This window comes from Limulus polyphemus, unplaced genomic scaffold, assembly GCF_000517525.1.
Source record: "Limulus polyphemus unplaced genomic scaffold, Limulus_polyphemus-2.1.2 Scaffold240, whole genome shotgun sequence".
NCBI classification, from domain to species: domain Eukaryota; kingdom Metazoa; phylum Arthropoda; class Merostomata; order Xiphosura; family Limulidae; genus Limulus; species Limulus polyphemus.
In genome coordinates, this window is record NW_013665850.1 from 451255 (window position 1) to 466913 (window position 15659).

At 36.5% G+C, this 15659-nt stretch overlaps 1 protein-coding gene across 4 annotated transcripts in view; it reads left to right on the top strand.

Annotated features, from left to right (window-relative positions):
* The window catches only part of LOC106478679 (radial spoke head protein 3 homolog B-like), a 52147-nt gene that overhangs the window by 18555 nt on the left and 17933 nt on the right, over positions 1 to 15659 (top strand). For all 4 annotated transcript variants that reach the window (XM_022382318.1, XM_013939238.2, XM_022382319.1 and 1 more), the window contains 3 exons: positions 10983 to 11186; positions 11445 to 11607; positions 11915 to 12001. In XM_022382318.1, coding sequence (XP_022238026.1) covers positions 10983 to 11186; positions 11445 to 11607; positions 11915 to 12001 — 454 coding nt within the window. The remainder of the gene's footprint in view (positions 1 to 10982; positions 11187 to 11444; positions 11608 to 11914; positions 12002 to 15659) is intronic.

A 15659-nucleotide genomic window follows, 5' to 3' on the forward strand; every position in this document is an offset into this window, starting at 1 on the left:
AAAACAAACATTTTTTCATTATTAAGCTGTTTTTATATGATTACTGAATTGGTCTAGCATTACAAATGCTCAATGAAATAAAAAAAAAAGAAAATACCAATTGCTTTTAGCAAGTATACTTGTCTTCGTTGGAGGAAAAGGGAGAATGATGAAGGTGGGCTGCACAACCATGGTTTCCACTGTTGAACATCCTTCGATCATCTCCTTCCATACCCCTTCCACTTTCCCAATTTCTTCTCTGGCAACCTCAGTCCTCCATCTTTCATCCCACCATAGCCACATTTCCATCTTCATGCATGGATTTTTTCCAGTACTTTGTGTGACAAACCAGACTCTGTATGTAAGTAGCCTTCTTTTTTTCATGCTCAGTCCACTTTTCTTCTTTGATGGTTTACCAATGTAAATGGTTCACTTTCTGTTGTTTGTCTTTGTGCCATGGTCTCTCACCTTCCAAACCAAGTGTTCCCCACTTCTCTGATTTTTTTACTTGGTTTTTCAACAATGGTTCATCTGTTTCTCCACTGCAGGCTATAGGGCAGCCTTGTCCAGTACCTTTAATTTTTCCTGCTTGTGTCACGTTTTTCTTTTTCTGTCCTTTCTCTCCTGTTTTGCTCCTTTCACCTGATTTACATCCTGCCCTCTTCCCCCACCAGATTGGAATCTCAATGTTGCCCTCCATGCTCTTACTCTTCCTCCCTTTGGCCTCTTGCTTTTTGTACTTCCTCCCTCAAGATGTATTTCTTACTCCCCTTTGCATGTGGACATGATGGATCTGATATCTTTGCTAGAAACAGCCTATTTGCCTCGCTTATGCATCATTATTCAATTATTCTCGTTATATTTTCCATGTTTCCTCCAACCAGATCTTTGATCTTACCCTTTCCCTACTGCTCATTTTTGTCATCCATTGGAAGAGATTGTGCTGACTGGCATGTGGACTATGCCTCACACATTTATTGCCCACTACCTGCACCATTTCACCATCTCCTCTGTTGCCAACTTCCAAGTACATTCCTACTTTTTTTATTTATTCTATTCACAGTGGCACTTTCTCTTTTCCTGGATCCTGCTCTGTGGCAAATGGTGCCTGTCCAGGTATACTTAAATGTAAATCTACACCATACAGCTGTTCAGGTCTATAACAGTCACTGATGGGTGTTCCATAAGACTGTTGGAGGTTCAATTATGGTATCTTGCTTCATAAATGAGGCCTGCACCAGACTATACCACCTCATAGACTATTCATGAGTATAGCAGTGTCAGGATTGCTGCCCATCCCTCTGGTCCTAGTTGAATAAACCAGGATTGGCCTGTTTTTAAAACTAGGGCTTTTGTGCACTTTCTTATGGTGCTTCATTCCTCTGGAGTTCTTGCCATTTATCAGTTCCTAACTGCTGGGGTTGTAGACCATGGAGGCTTCCTCCTGAGTATGGTCAATTTCAATCAGTTGAGAGTAGGTCAGTGATGTTTTGTTTATGTAGATAGTGAGTACTCTCCTTCTACTATAATTTGGAAGACAATTACCTGATGTTGCCTGGTTTTGGATGGACAAATCCAGCACATCCAGTTCACCCCTCTGGTTGACTTTCTCATCCTGCTGTGGCTTGGATGTCATTCCTGAGTGGTCTGGTGTTTAACTGGTATAGTACAAGCCAACATAAGTACTCACACTTGTGGTTGGTAGGGGCCCTCCTCCTACTGTGGAATGAAAAAAAAATTCCAGATGCCACCTGGTTTTGGACTGGAGTTGACCCACTATATTTGCATTACCCCTTCCTATCATTACTGATATGGCAGGTTCCCAGTTGGCCTGGTGCTGATTGTGCCCTGGCTGGGTTGTTGGATCAAAAGTTGTTTTTCCCATCTGCTTCCTGGTTTTAAGGTGAAGATGGTTCAGACCCTCCTCCAGAAAATAAATACCTGATATCACCTGGTTTTGGACTGGATTTGCCCCACTGAATATGGTCTGAAGCACCCTAGCCACTCTACACTATGTGGCAAGTCCAATTACAGGTTGGATGTGCACCCAATTTAGCCACACACATATCTTGACAACAGGTGAAGAGTATACCTGATACAGGTGGGGTGCAGTCTCGCAGAAATGTGACTATATACATTAGGGTGTCACCCTGCATGGATTCTCTTCAGACACTTTCTGAAAAGTGCTTATATAGGTAACTTTTGCACTGATCTCTTCACTGTTTCAATGTGGGATTCAAGCTATTATATAAGGTATTGTATCAGGAGTTAACACTCTTTTACACTTGAAAATGTATTTCTAATGGATACTTACCTCTCCTCACACTTCCTGTCCATCCTCCTCACTTCTGGTGCCTAATCTTGAAGTGATGAGAGTGCTTTATAGTATTGAGGGAGTCCGATGCACTAGGAGGATGTGTCAAACTCCTATTGGTGGAAGATTGTTGCATGCTCATTTGCATTACAGCTACACCATGTGAAATCGTGAGGTTAAGTGGGAGTATCAAGGCTAATGGTGAGGAGCAAATATTTTGCAAATAGAGGGCAGCAAAAGTCAAGAAAAGCTATTATGTGAAAGGAGGTAAGTATCTGCCAGAAATATATTTTCAGTGTAAGAAAATGTTCATTTTTAGAGCGATTTATCAACCTATTTAATTCCAGATGCTTTTTACTATCATTAGAAATGTTCAAAGTATTATTACCATTATCAATGCATGTGTGACATCTACTGACAATTAACATGAACAGTTCTGGAACTAAATTCTGAAATGCTGATCTGATCTGTTGGTGAAGAACATCAGAATTGTGTGGCCTTGTTTTGTGCACTTAATCATGCAAGTATCCCCACATGAAATAAAACAGAATTATTACCTTTATTGAAGGGTTTACTGTGGTCCACTATCATCAAGCTATAATCTCGTGATATATACTGTACAGCATAGTTGTGCCATATTTTATGCATATAACAGCAAACAATATTCACTTTGACTGTGTTCTCCTTAACTGCAAGGTGATTACTAATGTAAGCTCACTTTTTGTAACATCTTCTCAAATTTACATGATTTACAAGAATCATTTTCTGACAATCCATGACTTTCCACATCACCATTACACAATAAGTGGACAGCACATGAGCACTTTGTGCAAACCAAAATCTCATTCTTTTTCTTGGCACTACAGTGTTCAGTCATGTTCTTTCTTCATTAAGAATTAGAGAATTTTTAACTTTCATTTCACATTTGATTTGTTCTTTTTGTAATTTCAGTTTCTTGATTGTAATGAAAGAAATTAAAGTTTCTTTGGAATGTCTGGATTATAAATTCATGTATCCACATTTCTGAAACCTCCCAATTTCCAGACACTCATTGAGCCATCTATTGCTTGAATGGCAATTGGAAGCATTATGCTTCAAGTAGTTGCCTTCATTCTAATCTCCTTCTAAGGCTCAGAAATCATGGCCTCCTGTTTCTGTAGCTTCTGCTAGCTAGCCATGTCCTTGTATATTTTGACCAATTGTGTTTGTTCTGGTAGTTGTTCTGATTTTAAATTAGTTATTTCAGAAGAAATAATTAATAATCGAAGATTAATCAATCCTCCACCACCCGCATGTGGATTACAGGTATGGGCTTGAATTGAAGTATAAACAAAGTATGATAGGTTAACAGGATGGAAATTTATATATGAATGTTAAAAACAACATAACATAAATGGCCGATCTCAGACAGATGGTCCATTAGAGAGTTGAGGATCTGTAAATCCTATGCCAAGAATTTGATGTGGGGGAAATGGGAGTACTCTGAGAAAACCCAATTTCATTGATAAAGAGCCAATCTATTACCAGTGTCTGGTTAGTGATAAGAAATAAGTTGGAGAGGCAAAGTGAAGGCTGATGCTGGGGGTTAATTAAAGTTTTAGTGGAGTTTCCGATTCTTTGGATGTTTGTCAGGAAATTATAATAGTTCAGGTTCAAGTTGTGATGGAGTGAAGTCCTTGGTGTCATTGGTAGATGGGTGGAAAGCATGGAAAGGTTGTCAGGTAAGTCGTGGTTGGTGGAGGTGTCAATTACAAGAGCATTGGGTGAGTTTGATGAGGAGGAGGCAGAATGTGGATCTGGGGTTGGGGGGGGAGGTTTTAAGTTGGTACAGGTTGCTCGTTTGTTGAGATGCTTCAATGGTTACTGGTAGAACTGGCAGCTGGGTCTCGATACCTTTTTTTCTTTTTGTAATAGTTGTTTGGATTGTCTTGTCTTTTACTTCTGTCTCAGGTGTGGGCAAAGTCTGAGTTGCTTGGACTATTGTGATTGGTTGGGTTGTACAGTGGGTTGTGGAGTTCTGGTAGGTGGCAGGTGTTGTTCAGATGTTTTGAAACATGGGTTTGGTGGTAAACTGGTAAGGGTAGGGGTTGGCGAGGCTTCTGGGTATGGTTTCTTTGCTTTAAAATGGTAGAATTCAAGATTGCAGCTGTGGGTGAGGATGAAGTCTGCCGTCAGTTGAGAAGATCATGATAACTTTCATGAAGTGAGAGGGTGAACCTGCTTTCTTGGATGTGATTTGGTGAACTACACTTATAGTTGAGTTGGTTGATGGATTTCTTCTGTGGTAAAGGACAGGTGAACATTACTGAGAAATATTGTGTGGAGACTGGCATTACTTTTGGGAGGTTTGCAGATGACGTGTGGGTTTGAAGACCAAGGGCAACAGAGGTATCAGAGATCTTCGGGAGTCCTGGGCTGAAAGAGTATACCTCCCTTGCGGAGATGATGGGTGTGCCCAGGAAATACACGAGCTTGAGGCTTGTATCTGTAGATGAAGTTGGCAGTGCCTTGTGGAGAGAAGTCTGGTGGTAGTCCATCGATAATTACTGGCGGCATTGGGTAGGGGACAGTTTGCTTGCTGGCAGGAAGCATGGTAAAATATCTATGAAACTATCTATGTGAATGATTTTTTGACCATCTTCTCCCACCACTCGCCTTTATTTCTGGTTCTTCATTCCTTGAAGAAGATCAAGTAACACCACCTTCTTCTGCATCATGATCTTGACAGTTACACTTGGGAAAGTTGCACCTATCTGTTCTACCATGCTGGACTCAATTTCTTCTTCAGCAGTTGTTTGGTTAACTTGGCTTCTTAGATTTGCTTGGCTGGTATGCAAATCAACTCCCTCAGTCTTATCTCAGGGAACTCTGTTTGGCACCCTTCCTTTGAAATGATATTTTTGGGAAAGTTTCTGAAACTTTGCAAGCTTTAGCTGAAATAGATCATCAATAGTATTCTCTGTTCACTCTGATTTCCTGCTTATCTCAGTCTGGGGGACCCAGCAAGTTTCTTTTCCTAGGGAGCCTCGTATGATTACCCACTACCCTGCTCCGTATCATAAAGCCCTTTCCCTAAAGTCTTAATTGTTTAAAGGCTTGGAGGTGTCTTGTTTGGAGCCATACCCCTCAAATCCAGTCTTGTGAGAGCTAGGCTCTTTCACTTAGCACACCTGTGGACCCTCTTTGTAGAGGACTCTGGGGTTACACAGATGCTGTCAGGGGCTTTCCATTTTTTTCCACTTTCAATCTTCTTTTTTTCTGATGTTCTATCCGCCCCCCCCCTCCTTAGATCCCTTGTGTCTTTGAACAGGTATTTCCCTTTTTGGAGTTTTATTCCCATCTTTTTATTTTTTAGTTTGCAAGAAGACTATAAATTGGTGGCCTATCATAAATCTGTCAACCTGGAACCAGCTTCTTCTGATCATTTGGTTCAGTATGGAAGATTTTGTTGATGTGAGGTGGGTTTTCTCTCCCAAGTTATACATGAACAAGTTAACTTTTTTTCTCTATTTTTTCTTTATTATGATTCATCCAACTCTTTGTTGCTTTCCTGGCTTTGTTCAAAATGGTTAAATTTTTCAGTTCAAGGCCCTTACCTTTATGTGGGCTATGACCACAAATGTTTACAGCCAGGTTAGGAGGCCTTTCATATGGAGGATGCATTCATTAGGTTTGCATTTCCCCTACAATATGGACAATTGGCTCCTTGCCTCATAATGGAAGACAAACTCTGCTATGACCTCTCTTTTTCTTCAGGAATCATCTCATTTCGATTGGCTGGTCAAGCTTTTCAAATCATTATTGACCCCCACTCAGTATCTAATTCACTTGTGAGTTTTTTGTTTGTTGGGTAGGCTCAGCCTTCTTCTTTTCAAGACATGGAATTTATTATTACCAAAGCTCTCGTGTCTCTACCTGTTCCTATACAAGAGGTTCTGTCTCTTTTGGCAACTCCAGTTTCTCTCAAGCCTCTTATCCCTCTCAGACCTGCCCTTCAGTGGACACTGTCATATCAGGCGAATATGTCCAGAAATTCACTGACTTCTCTCATGTCTCTCCCCCCCCCCCCTCTCTTCACTACTTGCTGTTGTTGTGACTTGATCATCCTAAATGACACTGGACATCCTTCTTTCCCCACTTCTTCTGGACTTGCATTTGTTTATGGACACTTCTCATCTGGATGCTGGTTCTGGATGCTTTCCTCATTTCCATTATTTGAGTTCCAGAGGAGTAGTTTTCCACATCAACATCCTTGAGATTTAGCAGTTCAATGGACCTACCAGTTACAATCTTATGTGACATCTATCTGGTCATCTTGTAATATCCATTCAGAAAAAAATATTGATTGTTATTTCATACATCAATCAACAGGGAGGTATACTTGCTCTCAATACCTTGTTTTTTTTTATCCACAACTCCTTTTTTGGGCCCATAATCATCACATGTGGTTATAAGCCTGCCATTTCTCGAGAGTATTGAAGTTAGTATTAGGTCAGCTGTCTAGACCTGATCAGATTCTTCCTACAGATTCTTTCATACTCTAGTGCTTCAGTGAACTTGTTCCTACTTTGGGAGCCTGATTCTGGATTTGTCCAGCTTCTTTTTGTATGCCTTTCCTCCACTTTGACTTGCTGTCCCTCACTCCCAGTACCCCTTGCTAGGTTTTACCACTCCTCCCAAATTGGCTAGTTCATCTGTGGTTTCCATCCTTTGCATTTTGGCATTTCAGGTGCTTCTAATTGCTGTTGGAGGTCCAACTTTTACCACAACATGCCACACCTTCATCTTCACAAAAACAGATTGATTTTATTCCCAGATCACTCCTTCCTTTCCAAGATTTGGGTTACCCAGGAGGTAACAGACATTTTCTCCACTTATTCTCCCTTTATTTTCTTCTCTGTTCAATCATTCAGACCCCAATTGTCTCCTTGGTCCTGTGCATTTAGTATGCTGTTACCTCACTTTATTTTCTGCCATGGGGTTCTTTTACTTCTTGTAATTTATCTACTTCCACTTTGATTGAATGGGTTAAGTCTCTCACTATGGGCTCAGTCTCAGGGATTGACCTTGTAAAAATATTGTGCTTGTTATAGTTTTGATACATAAATTTTAATACAGTATGCATATATTCACGAAAGTTTGCTGATTGTCAGTTAACACTAGAAGGCTTTTGTACACAAAATATCAGATTTTTTATTAATTTCAATATTTTTTAAGTAATGATTTGCTTGTGCATTTTTTTTAATGTTGACTATACATTATGCAGAGTAATTTTGATTTTAAGATTCAAAATACTTTTATGCATAAGAAAATTGTCAAATTTCACATGCAAAATCTTTATAACTTGCTAATAACGTCCCGATAATTATCAAACGTTTTCGTATAGAAGAAAAACTATATTTTATCTGTTATTTTCACTATTATATTTTTATATGGGTTTGGTTAATTTTACCAACATTGTAACAACCATAAAAAATTAGAAAGTAGATATAAATTACGCTTTTTTCATTCTAGAATGACTACATATTATAACAAGAAACCACAAGTGTTTAGTCTAAATAGCTTACATCTCATAAAATTATACATCTATATATATTTATTATTTTTATTTTATTGACCTTTCAGCCATGTCTGACTAACATTACAGAAGTTGCAATGATGTGGTGCACATGCACTCAGGTTACCATATCCAATAGTATAAAACTGGCCTTTATGAAGTGACCTGTCATGGCTTTGTTCCAGTGGACCAGTATTTTTGTAAAATACATTTTTGTTATAATACATTATGTATGTATTTATATATTATTACTATTTACAGATAAGTTCTTAAATATCCATTATTTTCTTAAAACATAGAACAGTCAAGAAATAAATATAGAAAACAATGATCTCTACTTCTTTTGGTTCTAAAGAAATTTGTAATTGCTTGCCATACCTTGCATGCCAAATTTCACACATGGAGGATGTAAACAAAATAATTTTTTTAAGTTTTATATATGCATTCTGAAATAACAAAAAATTATAAATTACTCTATCGATGTTTCAGAATTCCACTGTAATTTATCAGGCTTACTAACTAAACTGTATTTGGGTGTAAAAAATATTCTTTTTTTAACAATATTTTCACAAACCCTTTCCTTCCAAGATTTGAGACAAAAGAAATAATCTTGGGAACTTTCCACCTTCAAGAGCCTGAGAAAATCAGGTGGGAGAAATTCTGAGCTTTTGATTGGTTATAAATTCATAACAGAGTGAAGCAGATGTGCAGAAGGAAGTATTTCCAAAAATGGAAGAAGTGGACAGGACCATAGTGTTTGATTCACTAAATATAGTGATATCTCAGCAAACATAAATGATATGAGATTCTTATTTTATATTTTAGCTTGTCAATATTGGTAGTTTGAGTTTTAATTCATAAGAAACTATAGACTTCATATTTGGACATCACAAACATCTAGTTTGAACCAAAGCTGCATTCAACATACCATGTAACACACAAAACTTGATGTTTAGGAATTTTTTACTTTTAAATTAAGAAATTAACTAATGTATAATACTAAAATTTGAATTATGATCTACAATTTGATACCACACTTATGGATATACATTCATAAAATAGTAGTTCAATAAAATTTTTAATGTAAGTCTACAAATGTGATGAAATACCTTTGACCCCTGACCATAGGAAGAGCCGTAGCGATAGGGTTAAGAAAATCTAGCTTGTCTATTTCTTAATGGGAGATTTTCTTTTTTATCTTTTAAGCATCACTTTTCATCAGGTTCATCATCTCATGTTTTCTCTTCCTTGTGACCATTGATAATCCTCAGACAAAATCTTGTGGATGACTCCAAACACCTTTGTGCCACATTGCATACTCTGCTTCATGGCTTCATTAAGCCCATAGGTCTTGTTTCCCTCGACTTACCATTTTCCAATATTCCCAGAGGGTTGTAAGGAGATGAATTGTTGAAAAATTCTTTACAGCTTCACCTTTTACCTATAAGAACAAACATACAAACAAAAACAATAACAATACACAAACAAACCAGATACAATGGAACCCACCAAGTGGCTAACACTGCTTCATAAAATCTACATCAAATATGGATTAAGGGAAAGTGTTCCACCCATTTGCCCCTACTCAGTGCTCACTGTTGAGATTTTTCACAAGACTACATCAGCTGTATGTATATTTTTATTTCTTTCCAAACTCTATAGTGTAGTAATAAAACAACAACAAAAAACTGTGTGGTTATGTAGTCACTTAAGTAGATGGCTCCTGCAGTCCCTCTTCATGGTAACCCATTGCAGTCTCTCAGTGAAGGATCTTATGCAGATGAGAAAAATCCTGATCAGTCCATGAACCTTTCCTGTGTTCTCCCTTATGCAGAGTCCTCCTTCCACTTCTCATCTAGTGGAGTGGGAGAACCCTTGCCTCCCCATTATCAAGCTTCTGGAAGGTGGTGTTGATATGGAGCATTCCACTTTGGGTTAGTATAATCCCACTAATATGAGACTGAGTGGAAGTAGGGTAAGGGTGTCATCCTGGAATAATAGTTTAGGCCATTCCAACACTAAGAACTGGACCATTTCCAGTTATTGTGACCAGCCAGATGGGTCTTGAGCTCTCAGGATGATTCAATCCTGAACCTGTATATGCTTGTAAGTATTTCTCATATATATTATAGCTAGAGTTATTGCTCTAACTATACTTGACTTATATGGTCTTTCAAACCCTTAGAATATAATAGGGTAGTTTATAAGCCTATGCATTCTGGCCACTTTTACAACACTTTAGCAATGAGTAGAAACTTTTTTTTTGATGGAACTGTTATGAACAACCAGTTGTATTGATCAAAGGGTATTTCCTGCTTGAGATGGAAGCGATCTCTCATTGAGTGATGATTTCCCCTAGGTCCACATCTCTAGTGAGACAGACACACTTCTTATCTGTTGTCATATTCTCAGAAAAGATCTCATTTTGTTAATTTAATTCCCTGTATCACCTCACTGTGGGGTTATAGCTGTTTGTTCTGTGGAGAGATGAGTAACAATTAATATATTCCTTATCTAAAAATATGAACCAGAACTAATGTCTCTACCTCCTCACTTCTATTGTATTTATTTTTTCTCATCAAGAATGACATTGTGGTTTATATAAAGTTTTCAAGGTGAATTTCTCACCCTTCTATTAGTAAAGGGATTTAATCTAATGCTTATTGCAGGAAAGGTTACTGTGGTTCCACATTATCAAGTGTAGGGGTGAGAGCTTGTTTAAGGGCTTGGTATATGCAAAAGAACTTTTGCCTGGGAACAAGGTATTAGCTATCTGAATATATATTGTCCCTTCATTTTTTTTTTAGTAGAAGTATCCCTTGCAATTGATCATTTTGAAAATAAGTAGAGGTTACAATTAAAGCAACCTTTAAACACAATGGTCCCAATAATAATTCTGTTTAAAGATTTTTTTTTCTTCTTGCTGAAATTGTTTATATAGGTAAAATAATATGAAACCCAATCTATTCAGTTGATTCAGCACAGTTTACTGAGTAGAATTTGTTTGGAACGTTATAACTCTTGTGGTGTATAAAAGATACTGCAAAACTATACAAAATGTTTTTGTCTGTGTCATCACCTGTTGCACACAATTATGCCAGAATTTTCTCTAATAAAGTGGGATAATTTCAGTTATTTGATTTTGATATGGAAGTACAACCTTTGCTGGAAGTACTTGTGGGCCAGACAGTTGAACAAGCACTTTTAGAGGTATTGGAGGAAGAAGAATTGGCTGAACTTCAAAATCAACAACGAAAGTATGAAGAAAATCGTTATGCTGAGCTGGCTGAACAGCAACGACTTGAAGAACAAGACAGAAGAAGATCAGAAGAAAGGGTATGAACAAAATTTGATTGTTATTTTTTGGAAATAACATCTCGTATGGAATCCAAAAAATAAGATGTTGTTTAATAATATTTTCACTTGTTAGTTTTACACATGCACATGTAAAAAACCACTGTTGCTTAGAAATATAACAATAAACTTAATTGCAAAACATGAATATTCAAGTGATTTTTGATAAGTCTCTACTCTCAAAGTATAACGTTATAAGCATTTGATACTAAACATTAGAATGTATTTTTATTATTTTAGGAACATCGTATACAAGAACAGAAAGCAGCTGTAAAACTGGAACAAGAAACAACTGAAAAAGCTACAGCCTGCCTGTATACACAAAATTACCTGATAAATCTGGTTCCATCTGTCTATGCAAAGTTGGAAGACCATGGATATTTTGTTGATTCAGCTGAAATTGGTAAAAATATCATTTTTTCAGAGGCTATTACTGTCCGTTATTGATAAGCAGTTAATCCGTTTGACAATTCACGTATTCTTATTCGATTATAATTTTTAATATTTTTTGCTTTTTCAGTTGACACAGTCAAAGGTAAGAGAAAGGATAATGTGTTTACATTTTCACATTATTGTAAACAAAACTATTGCAGTTTAAGAAAAGAACATGAAGTTATAGGTTATTATAGTTTTATAATACAGAATGGCTACACTTAGTTGAGTTAGGTTGAGTGTGAAATCAAGTCCCTGGTTTTTGTTCTTTTTTTCAGAGGTAGAAGACACCTTTTTACCATGGTTGATGGATGAAATGGAGAAAGAACTAGCTAGTGTAAAAGCAACTTATGCATTACTTGATGGTAAGTAATAATGAAAAACCTTCTATTTTATTATTGAAATTTTAAAGGAAATAACTTCTAATTTCTGACCATACTTTTTTGCTAATGAAATGATGTTTGTGAGCACCAAGAGTAACATTTTTATTCAGTTATTGTTTATAACATTACTGGAGTATTCACATTTATACCTTCTTTTTCTGCAGATGTTTGTATTCTCAGTTCCAATTTTTCCATTACTATCATAAAAATACTTGTTCTCATAAAATGTATATTGTGAACCTAAATCATTATTTTATGTTATTGTAGATTTATCTTAACACCTAAACCAGGGGTGGATCAATCCATCAATCCACATAGTATTGACTGAAAGTCAAAGCATGGAGGATGTGAGGAACCTCCCTAAAGAAAAATTTTCAAATTACTCATTAAGTGAAGTCATTTTCCACATCCGTTCTAGATAGTGAAAGTGGAAAAGTAAAATATAACTTTTTGATGAATAATAAATACAAAATCCCAATTTCCTTTCATATTTTATCACATTTTTTTCACATTATGTTGGCCAATGATCATATGCAAATTCCTTTAACTTTTGAATGGTGTCATTATAATAAAAACTAAAAAAATACTGTAGTTTATTGAACAAAAAGCTATTGGATACTTTTTTTGAGGTTTTTAGCTAATAGCTTACAAAAGTTAAAAATATGTAACAAATAGTGTTTTACAATGAATTTCATATCTAAAAATTCATACAAATACTAAATATATTTTTGTTACAAATAAAATAAATATTCTATTCTTTTTGTTACACAAAGAAGCTGCATAATCAAATTGCAATATTTATTTTATTTGTAACTAAGATAAATTTAATGATTGTATGATTTGACAGAATTGGTCCATAAGTAGTTAAACACTGAAGAGTATGAATTTGATATAATTTCATACTTACTTGCTTAGTGAGGCTAGAATGAATGTTTGTTGCTTCATGTTGCTGATATATTTTCATCAAATTCAATATTGCTTCTAATATGTAAACAACAGTACTGTCATGGAAAATAACTGCTATAAATGACGGGGCCCATTTGTGGATACATAGCAGGATATAAACAAGACATTTATCATACAGGTTACGTATGCTCTGTGGTCAAAGCTGTTCTAGGTCAGTTAGTTCTAACTGTCAGTCCACAGGGTAATTTTAACCAGTCCACAAGACAGTTAAAGAAAAAAAGTTTGTTTTAAAATATAGCTATTGAAGTATATTATTTTAAAATGTAGTAAACAAGTACAGTAGAACCTCGAATAATGGACACCTTGAAACAATGAGGCACAGTGCCATTGAAGGCTGACCTTTTCAGTCTCTTTTTTTTTTACTACTTGTAACCAAAATAAATCTTGCAGTAATGGGAACCTCGATACTCTGGATTAAAGGCAATGTCTTATGTCTCGTTCTCTATACAAGCACTTGATAAAGCAGGCAATTATCTTTGTATGCCCGTATGGTATACTGCTAAATTCCAAACATCCCAGAAAGATGACCAATACTCAAACACTTGCAATGGTTATTGGATTGGCTCTGAACCATATACTTTAATAAATGTTTTCAGAGATTCAAAGTGCAATCTTATTACTCTAGAGAATTCTGGTTGTAAACACTTTAGGATAAATAAACTGATAAATTCCACATTGTGTTCTCAGAGCAGGGGTCAAATTGACTTATTTCTGTGCACGTGCTTTGTTGCTTTTGAAACTTTCATATTACAATGTCATGTAAACAGTCTAATAACACAATCTGTGATTTGTTGCTTTATTTTCAGCAGATTTCTACTTCAGTCTTTGACAGTAAAATGAACACAGAAAAAAATGTGAAATGTTTAGCAGTTCAAACTCTGAGGAGAAGTACTCTGAAACTTTGTGACCAATAATAAAGAAAAAATGATGCAACTAACACATCTCCTGAGACCTCCTGTTGAAAACCCTCTAAGTCATGACAACATGCAACACACAAACAACCATGTCCTGCATACACTAACAAAATTGGACCATAAAATTCAGAAATTTAGTTATGGTCAATATGGAATCCAAATTTGTGTGGCTCATTTTTGATATTAAGGGCACCTTGCTATAGAGGGTATTTGTATGCAGTTGGAAGGGAGCTCTTAATGTCAAGGTTCTACTGTACTTAAAAAGTTAATAATGTATGAAGTGGTCCATAAAATTTAGGGAACAGAACTAGCTGTTCTTAGTTGGAAAAAGATTTGAAACCACTGATGTATGTGACCTAACTAGATTGAGACTTACCAAAACACACGAGATGTTATTGTTTATACACAAATGGCCACAATATATACATCTTGATAGCTTTACTTCAAATCTGAACATCCACATATTGCATGTTATTATAAAATAACTTTCTAATATGGTACCTTACCTCCTCTTATTATAACTTCCTGTTCAGTGCTGCCCTCTATATGCAGTTTTTCACATCCCACTAACCTTGAAACTCCCACTTACCACATGATAAACATCTTTGCATGTAAATTATGATGTGACAACCTTCCATCAATAGGAGCATGGCACACTACTGATTCTCGTTACTCCCTCTAATCTGAATCAACCTAAGTATCACTTCTTGTTAAACAGTTGTCTAGTGCAGACGTTTTTAGTTTATGCTGATTTATTTGGGTATTTTTTCTGTTTGTTCACTGTAGTTTATTGTCATGTAAACTTTTATTTGGTTTTTCATTTTTTCCTACTTTTTCTTGGATTTCAACTCATTCACAGTCGATTATGTATCTTGAATTTCATGTCATGACTTCATCTCCAGCTAAAACTACTTCGAGTGTCATGACACAGGCTTCAGGATCAGGGGTACTGGCTGAAAATTTTGTGGCCATCATTTGTAACAAGATTGAACTTTACATGAGTCAACCCTTTTCTCCACATACTGTCTGGACTCCTCCTGTCCCTGTAGAGCCTGTTCCTGAAAAGGAAAATTTTGACAGCCTTTTTTCCACCTCTAACCTAAGCCGTGCATGCTTTTCTTCTCTTGAGGAATCAGCCAGGATATGGTTTTTCAGGTTTTTTTATGTTTTATCTGTCTGATTACATTGATTTCCTCTCTCTCTCTCTTGATATCATATTACATGCTGAGCATTTTGTTTCTCAGTTGAGGGTGGGTGGCAGCAGACCTCATCCTCCACAGGCTTTAGATAACTATGCATTGATTTACCATTAGGCCAATAATGTTTTTCTTGACTCATAGTAAATTGAATCACTTTTGACTGTAGGGGCAGACCCTGAAAATTGTATACATTTATCCCAAGCCCAGTTTTCCCATCTTTGTCTTACCCTTACATCTTTTCCATGATACTCTTCATCCATACACTTCCTTTCTGAGGATCTCGACTGATCCCTTGAGGAGTTTTCAGAGGATACCAGTCCCTCATTACCTCCATATTGGCATGATTATCCTTCTCGGCCCTATCCCCTCACATGTGGTTTCTTTGCTGTTGGGATCTCCTTGGTAGGGACACTGTCTTGTCACAGGTTCATCTACCATCCACATATCTTTTTGACTTGTGGATGGCTACTTTTCTCCATAAGTCTGTTTTTGGAGTCACATGTGGAATATGCGAGGCAACACTCAACCCTTTTTACTTTAGTTGTTCCTTTGTCTCAGCGT